This window comes from Symphalangus syndactylus, chromosome 12 (genome assembly GCF_028878055.3).
Source record: "Symphalangus syndactylus isolate Jambi chromosome 12, NHGRI_mSymSyn1-v2.1_pri, whole genome shotgun sequence".
Classification (NCBI taxonomy): domain Eukaryota; kingdom Metazoa; phylum Chordata; class Mammalia; order Primates; family Hylobatidae; genus Symphalangus; species Symphalangus syndactylus.
The window spans coordinates 81737512-81747666 of NC_072441.2; the positions used below are offsets into that span (position 1 = coordinate 81737512).

Here is a 10155-nt window from a genome sequence, read left to right on the forward strand (position 1 = left end):
ATAATTACAGGACGTAGCCATCTCCTAAGCATAAGTTCTGGCCAAATCAAGCCAATCATTCATTTTATTCTGCAAATATTTGTCAGGTGTCACTCATATGCAAAGCTTATCATCCAGGGATGAGTACATTGAGAACACTGCTCTCAAGTAGTTAATAATACAATGAGGGAGACAGATCCAAAGGCCAGTGATTGTAATGCCTGCTGAGTGTGAAAACCCTTTATTCTTTACAAAGGGCTATGGACTTCAAAGGGAGTCCTGAGAGCAGAAGCTGCCAAAAGCCAGATGCTGAGATGCTCGCCAAAAATTTCTGCAGGGATCTGGAACCTAGGGACACAGTGAGCATGAAAGCCAGGTTCCCAAGAGATCAGGGAGGAGAAAGGATTGGAGCAACAGAAGCCAGGCAACAAAAGGGAATGCCAGCTTTCTCAATTTTGAAGGTGGTGTGTCTGAGAAATTGGGAGGATGATGAGCAGAGGCAGCCAAGGTGGAGGCAGGGGGAGAGGTCCAGACTTGGGGAAGCTTAGGTTGAATGTCTAAGAAGCCAGATCACTGGAGGGGCCTCACTGTGGATGCTGGAGCAGCCCAGCATGGGGGCAGGGAGTGGGGCTGCTCTCAGCAGGGGGCCTCAGAGACCTCAGGATGGCCAGTCAATGGAGCCCACAAGGATGCCAGGGGTGGTCAAAGCTTGATGCGGACTGAGCCCAAACGTGGTAGAACAATGGTCTGAAGCTTCTGTAAGTCATCCTAATGCACTAGAGTCTAGAATGAGCACTGGGGAAATGGAGGATGTTAGGGGGCTTGTGGTTAGGAGACCCACAACCAGAGATCTCCAAGGAAGAGCACCTGGGACTCCCAGCAAGGAGGAAGACAGGGAGTGGAGGAATAGGCAGCAGGGCGTGCGCAGCCTGAGTGGGGCTGGGCCTCAGGCATCAGAGTCCCTGTGAGGAGAGGGACCTGACTTCACCTGCAGGTGGAGCAAGTAAGCCAGGAGACAGTGCCCAGGGGCCATGAGGCTAGTGGTAGTCATGAAGCCCAGCAAGAGTCCATCAAAACTTGGAATCTGTGCTTGAAATGACCTAAGGGTCAGCTGTCCCAATCTCCTCATGTAATGGATAAGAAAATGGAGGCCCGAACATGGAAATCACTTCTAAAGACCACCAGCAAGTCTGGGAAAGCTAAGGACTAAAACCCAGCTCAGTCCGTCAGTCCGGGTCCCACTGTGTGCCTGCTGTAACACCCCCATTACAACACAGGAGGGGCAAAGCTCCCTGAAAGGCCACAGTGGGAGCTGCAGAGAAGGGAAAGACAGACCCACAGTGGGTCCCAGGCATCTGGGAAAGAGCACAATGATTTGATGGTAGCTGCAGGAAACTCTGCCTGCTTGTTTGCTTGCTTGCTTGGTTGTTTGTTTGAAATGGAGTCTCACCCTGTCACCCAGGCCGGAGTGCAATGGCGCGATCTTGGCTCACTGCAACCTCTGCCTCCCAGGTTCAAGCAGTTCTCCTGCCTCAGCCTCCCGAGTAGCTGGGATTACAGGTGCGCACCACCACACCCGGATAATTTTTTGTATCTTTAGTAAAGATGGAGGTTTCACCATGTTGGCCATGCTTGTCTCGAACTCCTGACCTTATGATCCACCCTCCTCGTGCTCCCAAAGTGCTGGGATTACAGGCGTGAGCCGCCGCACCTGGCCACTTATTTGTTTTTTAACCCAAAAAGCCACGCCCTTTTCTCCCAGTGAAAACCTCGAGTCATTGTACAGAGCCAGGAAAATTGGCCCACCCACTTCATGCCCTAGCAGGAGGCTCTGAATTTCCCTAAAAATCAGTACCCAGAGGGGAAGACCCCCATCCCACCATCCCTCAGTCCAACCTCTGGCCTCGGCTGGCAGGGAGGAGGCAGGTGGGTGTCGGCCACCTACTGATCATGCCAGGAATTGTCTGCTCCAGTCAGAACCAGAATGGCTCAGCCCTGGCCTCACCTGCGCCTGGGCTAGCCTGGAATCTGGGGGCCTGCAGTGGCCTTCTAAGATGGGGGCCCACTGTCAGCATCAGATCCCCCAAGTGCAGATTCCCGTCTGTTTTGAAACCCTGACGGGCTGCTCATTCCCACCCACTGCTGAGCCTTCTCTCCCCCCACTCCCTATTTTACTTTCATTCTGAATCAGCACTAAATGACCATAGTCAGTGGCTCTGCAGAAAGTCACAGAACAGAGGGTGACAAGCCAGTGTTTATGTCACATTCACTCACTTCATCATTGATTCATGCACTCCTGAATTTATTCAATCAACAAGCGTTCATCCAGTGCCTACTGAGCCAGCCCTTGCCCAGTGTTAAGACTTCAGAGGTGAGCAGGCAGCATCCTTGCCTAGAGGAGCCACAGTGGTGTGGAGGAGTCAGAAAGTCGACCTGAAAGTTGAGAGCTCCATGAAAAAGCAGAGATGCCTGCCGCACACCATCACTCAGAGTTTGATTAACACACACCCTGCTTCATTGTCATGTTTTTTTGGTTTTATTTTAAATTAATGGACGAATTCTGTTAAACAGGAATTTTCACATAAAGCTTCAGATGTCCTGGGCCCTCAGGAGGTCCAAGAACATCTGGTCTACTTTCCCACGTGGCAGCCCTGGCCTGACACTGGCTGTCCCTTCAAGTTAGGAACGTTCTCATTCCCTACAGTTGCCACCACTGTCCAGTGTCCCCAACCCTGAGGCCCCATATCAGTGGCCACAAGTTGCCCTACTGCTGCCATTGATGTTCTCATGCCCCGCCAGCTTCACCTTGGGTCTGGTCCCTGCAAGGGTGAGTTGGAGATCCTTGGTCCAGGGGGAGAAGTGCTTTGACAGAGGCAGTAGAGGGCGCCATGGGAGCACACAGGAAGGGCGCCCAGGGCTGCACAGGGACTGCAGAACAGGCTAACAGGCTGCGTTGGCACACAGGGTCAGCTGCTGGCTGCTGGCTGGGTTTCCTCCATTAGCTTAAACAATGGAAGGCGGACTTGGATAAGAAATCTACCTCATGCATTCCTGAGCTGTGTCTGCACCGTTCATTCATTCATAGACGACTCACGCATTCAAGCACTCATTCATTTGTTAAATGCTTGCTGTGTGCTTAGCACTGTGCCAAGCCCTGTCTTAGCTACCAAGAGTTTAAAATGTAATTTGGAAGACAAGATATAAGATTATGTCTCCCCTTTGTATTGCGACTCACTCTTCAAGTTCTCCCAGCATCTAGCATTCATATCTGGCACTCAGTAGGTGCTCAACAAATATGTGTTGCATAAATGAATGAAAAGATTATTAGTAACAATACCTTTTATTTACTGAGCTCTTCCTAACTTTCCATGTATTGTCGCAATCCTCAAAATAAGTCCTGATATTATCCTATTTTATTGATAAGAAAAGTAAGGCACAGAGAAGTAAATTGCCTAAGGTCACACAGACAATCTGAAGTCTTAACCACTACTCCAGGTGCATCTCAGCAGTGTGAGGCAGGCCATGCTTAGGGCCAATGCTTAGCACACACAGAGATTGCCTCAGGCTTTCAGAGGACAAAGCAGTCAGGAGGGGCTGGGGCAATAAAGGAAGGCTTCATGGAGACAGAACAAAAGAACCAGTGCAGGCAGAAGAGAACCATCTTTCCTGATAGAGAGAGGGGGCAGCAAGCAACAGGGAGTCCCAGGGTGGATCTTCCATACTGGCTTCCAGAGGTGAGGGGAAAGGATGCCAGCAAGGACTTCAGCAAGGATCAATCAGCAAATCCGAGGGTGTCCCTCATGCCAAGCCCTGGGCTGTGTGCATAGGAGAACGCAAACATGAATGAGAACCTACCTTTGAGGATCTACAGCCAATTGTTGGACAGAGGCAAAATATGTAAATAATTTTACTCCAGGAAAGCAAGTGTTGAGAGCCAGAAGTGGTATGAGAATCATTGTTAGGAAGACAGAAACTGTTTCCAAATGGGAAGCACAGAGCAGTCTCCTTGGAAGAGAGTGCATTAGAACTGAGCCGTGGGGGTGGGCAGGTTATCACTGTGGAGTGGGGGAAGGGCGCTCCTGGGATGGCAAGGTGGGAGGTGGGCCCTGTGTTCCCACAGTGGGCAGGGAGGTAGTGAAAGGGAAGCTGGCCAGACAGGCAGGGCCATTTCAAGAGGGCTTTATGTGCAGGGCTAAGCCAAGCTTTCTCCATAGGCAATGGGGAACCACTGGAGGTTTGTAGCAGGGGAAGGACACGTCTCGCCCAGCAGGAGGCTACGTAAACACAGTTGTCTCCCAAGTTATAAGTTCCTGGAACCCTTGCTGGGAGCAGGATTTAGAAAAATGATGCTGAGAGATGCTAGAAACATATTCACCCTGAGGCTTTCTCACTCAGACTGCAAGAGGGAGGTATCATCAGAATTGCCCTTAACCAGGAACCAGAATAGCTGGGTCCCCTTCCTGCCAAGTCAGCAACCAGCTAGGTGACCTTGCTCAGGTCCATCTCCGGGTGTCAGTTTCTTCATCTACAATGCAAGAGAGTTGCCCACCTCTGAGAACCCTTCTAACCCCAACTCTCACCCTGTGAATCTAAGAATCCCACACCAACCCCTCGCCATCTTAAGTATCACAGAGCCAGGCAAGCATGGGGGAGGACTCAGACAATCCTTGTTGGACTAAAAGGAAGTGACAGACTGCCCATGGGGGGCAGCCGAGAGGGTCAGGCCCCCATAGGTCCTCAGCCTGCTTCAACCTCAAAGGGGACGGGGGGAGCTGAATGGTGCCAGAGGAGCAGCAGGCTCACTTGGGTAGAGCAAGGTCTTAGGACAGAAGGGAAATGAACTAAACAACCAGCTTCCTCCCAAACCAGTTTCAGGCCAGGGCTGGGAATTTCACAAAAAAGCAAAAGGCCCTCTGTGAACATTTCCTGCCCCACCCCAGCCCCCTTCCTGGCAGTATTACCACACTGCTCACCTGTGAAGCAATCTTCCTGAGACAGGGCCAAAAGGCCAAGTGCCCCAGTCAGGAGCTGCCTATAAATGCCGAGCCTGCACAGCTCTGGCAAACACTCTGTGTGGCTCCTCGGCTTTGGTAAGTGAGCTGCCAGCTTCCCCAGGCAGAAGCCTGCCTGCCAATTCCTTCTTTCCTTCCCTGACCCAACTTCCTTCCAAATCCTCCTCCTAGAAGCCCTCCTTGATTGGCCCTGCCCACTTTAAAGCTTCTTTCACATTTTCTTAGGTCTTGTTCCCCTGGGGCCTCCTGCCCTCAAATGCTTTGCTTTTTGGCACTCTGTAGATATTCTAAAAAATCATTTTGTACATGTGTGTGACAGGCCATCTCCCAGTTAAGTTGCAGCCTGTACTTTCTTTTCATTTTGCACTGCCCCCACTATTTCTGTGAGTGCTTAGTAGGAAGTGTCCAAGAAGCTTGACAGCATTTTCTTCTAAGTGTCCCAACTCTTGGTTTTCCATTACGCAGACAGAGTGCAAGAAGATGACTTGCAAAATGTCGCAGCTGGAACGCAACATAGAGACCATCATCAACACCTTCCACCAATACTCTGTGAAGCTGGGGCACCCAGACACCCTGAACCAGGGGGAGTTCAAAGAGCTGGTGCAAAAAGACCTGCAAAACTTTCTCAAGGTAGGGCTGGACTCTGGCAGGTCTGACCCAGCCTCACAGCAGTTTGGGTTGACAAGGGAGGGTGGGAGTATGGCCTACAGCAATCGAGGGGAAGATTTGAGCTCCTGGAGCCCAGCCCCAAGACACAGCGGGTGTCCTGTTATATAGGGCAGGTGCTCAGAGTTACATGGGACGACAGGGTCAAGAAATTGCTCAATTGAACACCTGCTATTTATTGGGCCCTGTTCTGGGCAGAGGGATGTAGTGGTAAATGGGGAGCCCACTATTCCAGTGGAGGGGGACACACAATAAAGTTGTTGGCCAATAAAGAGCACAGATAAAGCCAAATGCCAATAAGTGCCTGGAAGAAAATGAGATAGAGTGTACTGTGGGCAATGGGGCTGGGCGGGGGGGAGGAAAATGAGATAGAGTGTACTGTGGGCAATGGGGCTGGGCGGCGGGGAGGAAAATGAGATAGAGTGTACTGTGGGCAATGGGGCTGGGCGGAGGGGAGGAAAATGAGACAGAGTGCGCTGTGAGCAATGGGGCTGGGCAGGGGGGAGGTGACCAGTTAGGGTACGTGAGAAGGGCCTCTTTGAGGAGGTAACATTTGAGCTGAGCCCCGAATGTTGGGGAGGGAAGCCCCTGAGGATGACACTTGGCACAAAGCTGAGGAGACCCTAAGCCTCGGGCGGGAACTTGGGGTGGAAGACTTGGAGGGCTTTTCTAATCCTAAGGGTCTGCGGTGGAAAATGAATGCATAAATAGCACATGGAGAGCACCTGCACAGCACTCAGGGAACTGGGAGGTTTTTCCCCTGCTCCAAAAATGATTAGGCAGTTCTAAGAAACAGGCTGAGCACTTCCAACAGCCTTTTTGTTTTCTTTTCAAATTTGGGGAAAGTCGGGAAACAGAGGCCTGCATTAAGAAGGGTAGAACACATGGGTCTCAGTCTCAGTTCCACTCCTGGAGCCAGACATCCTGGGGTAGGTCCCCAGCCCTCCCAGTACCCCTCCCTCCACCTTGGTAAGGTGAATTGCAGCTGTCAGGGGCTCTGACAGCTCTCCATAGGTGGGGGCCTCAGGCGGGCAGGATGCTGGGTGGGGTAGGCAAGAGAGGGCCCAGCGGAGAGGCTGCATGGCAAAGCTATCCTCCGTGTGACCCCCTATGCCCGCTTCACCCCCCACCTGACATTCCCCGCCAGAAGCAAAGCGATGCTGTGGAAAAGGAAGCAGAGCCTCATGGATGGGCTGCACAGGAGAGTGCTCGCGTTGGCTGGGTGCCCCACAGGTTCTGGGAGGGGACTTAGCGAGGTGACTCAGCCAGAGGGTGGCAGAGCTGGAACCAGCCAGTGCTCTCTTGGACCCCACCTGAGTCTTCCACCTCCCCTGATGTCTCTCCATTTTTTTTTTTTTTTTTTTTGAGACGGAGTTTTGCTCTTGTTGCCCAGGCTGGATTGCAATGGCACAATCTCGGCTCACCACAACCTCCACCTCCCAGGTTCAAGCGATTCTCCTGCTTCGGCCTCCTGAATAGCTGGGATTACAGGCATGCACCACCACGCCTGGCTAATTTTATATTTTTTGTAGAGACGAGGTTTCTCCATGTTAGTCAGGCTGGTCTTGAACTCTACCTTAGGTGATCTGCCTGCCTCGGCCTCCCAAAGTGCTGGGATTACAAGCATGAGCCACCCTGTCCGGCTGTCTCCCCTTTTATACTTTATCACACCCTTGAAGGTTAGCGGAGCACATACTCTGCTCTCTGACCCTCCATCTCCCCTGCCCACACCTAGTTTTTCTAGGTGTTTCCCTGTTGTGTTGGTTGAAATAAGTTTCACTAATTGGTAACCTCCAGAGGGAAGGGAAGGGAGGGCAGGGGAAGGAGTGAAGTGCAGAGGGGTAGCGGGGTGGAACTGGCCTCTAAGTCAGATCTGAATTTGCATGCCCTGAGTAGTCAAGCTGTGAAAACTAATGACCCTCTCTACGACTGGTTTCGAGTCTTCTTCCAGGAAGATACCATTCCTAACTGTTAAAGTTGTTATAAGGACCAAATGAGGTGACATTTCCAGGCTTACTCATGCCATGACCAGGGCAAGACCCTGGAACTCAGCTTCCTCTTCTATAAATAATCAGCATCCAAGTCACAGGGTCATGGAGGGAATAAACTGGAGAGCATTTGGTGTGTGCTCAGTGTCTGCTCCATTGTGGGCACTCAGCCCATGGTCATTTTTAATTTTTAAATCCAGCCCCAGGGTGAGGCTTCCCTGTACAGTTGCCAGCTGGTCATTTACTGTGCTCCCAGTCCCCACCTCTGGCCACACCCAGCTCTCACAGCCTTCTCTCCCCACCGCAGAAGGAGAATAAGAAAGAAAAGGTCATAGAGCACATCATGGAGGACCTGGACACAAACGCAGACAAGCAGCTGAGCTTCGAGGAGTTCATCATGCTGATGGCGAGGTTAACCTGGGCCTCCCACGAGAAGATGCACGAGGGTGACGAGGGCCCCGGCCACCACCATAAGCCAGGCCTCGGGGAGGCCTAAGACCACAGTGGCCAAGATCACGGTGGCCACGGCCACGGCCACAGCCATGGTGGCCACGGCCACAGCCACTAATCAGGAGGCCAGGCCACCCTGCCTCTACCCAACCAGAGCCCGGGGCCTGTTATGCCAAACTGTCTTGGCTATGGGCTTAGGGGCTGGGGCCAAATAAAGTCGCTTCCTCCAAGTCAGTGCTCTGTGTGCTTCTTCCACTCTTCTCCAACCCTTCCTTCCCAGGGCTCTGGGCATTAGACAGCCCTGTCCTTATCTGTGACTCAGGCCCCTCATTCAGTATTAACAAAATGAGAAGCAGCAAAACATGGGTCTGTGCTGGGCCCCTTGGGCTCACCTCCCTGACCATGTCCTCACCTCTGACTTCAGGCCCCATTGCTCAGATCCCAGGCTCCCTGCCCCATCTCAGACACCCTGTCCAGCCTGTCCAGCCTGACAAATGGCCCTTGTCACTGTACACTGTAGAAAGCAAAAGGGCATATCCCTACCCCTTGATATGCCAGCTACCTCACCAACCAGCCCCAACCCTGTCTTCACCCATCACTGTCTACGCAGCCCTCTCTCTCCTAATAGAATTCTATTCCTCTGAAAGTCTTCCAGAAATGGACCTAGACAGTGTCATGTCTGGGGAGGAATACTGGCACTCAGGCAGTGGAAACAAGGACAGATCCGGTGTGTTTACTCTCAGACTTTTTCTGGATCCAAGAGAGCAATTGGGTCTCTCTTAACAGACCTGCCACCCTAATCGACGGGAGTGCTCACACAAGTGGGAGTCTGGGAGCTTAGCCCTATGCCCACCCTGGTCTCAACAGAATGGCAGAGTGAAGAAACGAGCTCCAGTCCTGGCTCTGCAGCTAAAAGACTCAGTGACTACCAGAAGGAGTCTGTGCTCTGGGTCCAGAAAGCCTGGGGGTCTGAAGATTCTGATTTTAAGCTTTGAGGGCCAGCTATCCTTTCTGGTGGGTAGCTGAGAGCTGGGGCCAGCACAAGTATCTGCTTCTCTCTGCAAAGCCTACTACCAGGCCTGGCCCCAGCTGCCTCAGGGCTACTGCTGCTGCTCCCCCTTCAAGCTGCCCCAGATCCAAGTGCTCAGTTCAGGGACTCCTCTGCCATCTTCCTGCCCTTTGGCTATAAAGTCCCTTTCCTAGTTTATAACCAGTGCAGTTTGGCCTTCCAAAAACCAGAGTCCAGATCAAGGTCCTCTGACCCCTGTCCTTTCAGCAGAAGGAAGACTCACAGAATTAGGATCTGGGGAAGCTTGGAAGACTAGCAGTCATCTACTCTCCCTTTTCATAAGTGAAGAAACCAAGGCATAATATGGAGAAGAGACTAGTCTAAAGTCACACAAATGACAGAGTTGCTCAAAATAGTGCAGTACGAAAAGTAGCTTGAATCATATCTGCCACACTGGCTGCACCTCCCCAACCCCTTCCCCAGTGCAGAGCAGGAAGATATAGAGCTGCCAGTGTTGGATTTCAGCCCTCCCCTCACAGCCTGGCTATGGTTGTGCCCCCAGCCTGCCTATTGCAGACTCCTGCTCTAAGGGCCTGGGGGCTCCGCTCTGGGTGCAGGTTTTTAAGGGCTCCCACTCAAGGGTATGAGGATGTTTCCAGGAACCATCTCAGGCTGAGAGCTTAGGCAGCAGAGTCTAGAAGCCCTCATCAGTCCCTTCTGTGCCTGACTTGGAGAACTGACAGCTGGGGACACTCATCTTCTGACAGCCCTTCTGCTACCATGCTCACATTCAAGGAGGAGTCACTGTCTTCACTCCCTTCTGAACACAGCTTGGTACTGTGGAGAGAGAAGCATCCTGGGGATTGGAGGGCCTTAGACCAGATGCTTCCAGTAGAGTGGTAAGTGCTCCCCCTAGGCCCTCTGCCCACCACTACTTATCACAATGTGCCTAAATATGTTTATGACTCTGCCTACCCCTCCAGACTGATAACTCCAAGAGAGCAAAGTCCATCTGTTTTTTTTCTGATTTATTCCCAGCACCTAGAGCAGT

The 10155-nt window shown here is 52.0% G+C and overlaps 1 protein-coding gene across 1 annotated transcript; it reads left to right on the forward strand.

Moving 5' to 3' along the window:
• Positions 1-5018: 5018 nt before the first annotated feature.
• Positions 5019-8325, forward strand: S100A9 (S100 calcium binding protein A9). Its single transcript, XM_063628111.1, has 3 exons — positions 5019-5069; positions 5457-5621; positions 7953-8325. Exons 2-3 carry the CDS (start codon positions 5472-5474, stop codon positions 8139-8141), a joined length of 339 nt encoding a protein of 112 aa, XP_063484181.1. The 5' UTR covers positions 5019-5069; positions 5457-5471; the 3' UTR covers positions 8142-8325.
• The last annotated feature ends 1830 nt before the right edge of the window (positions 8326-10155 follow it).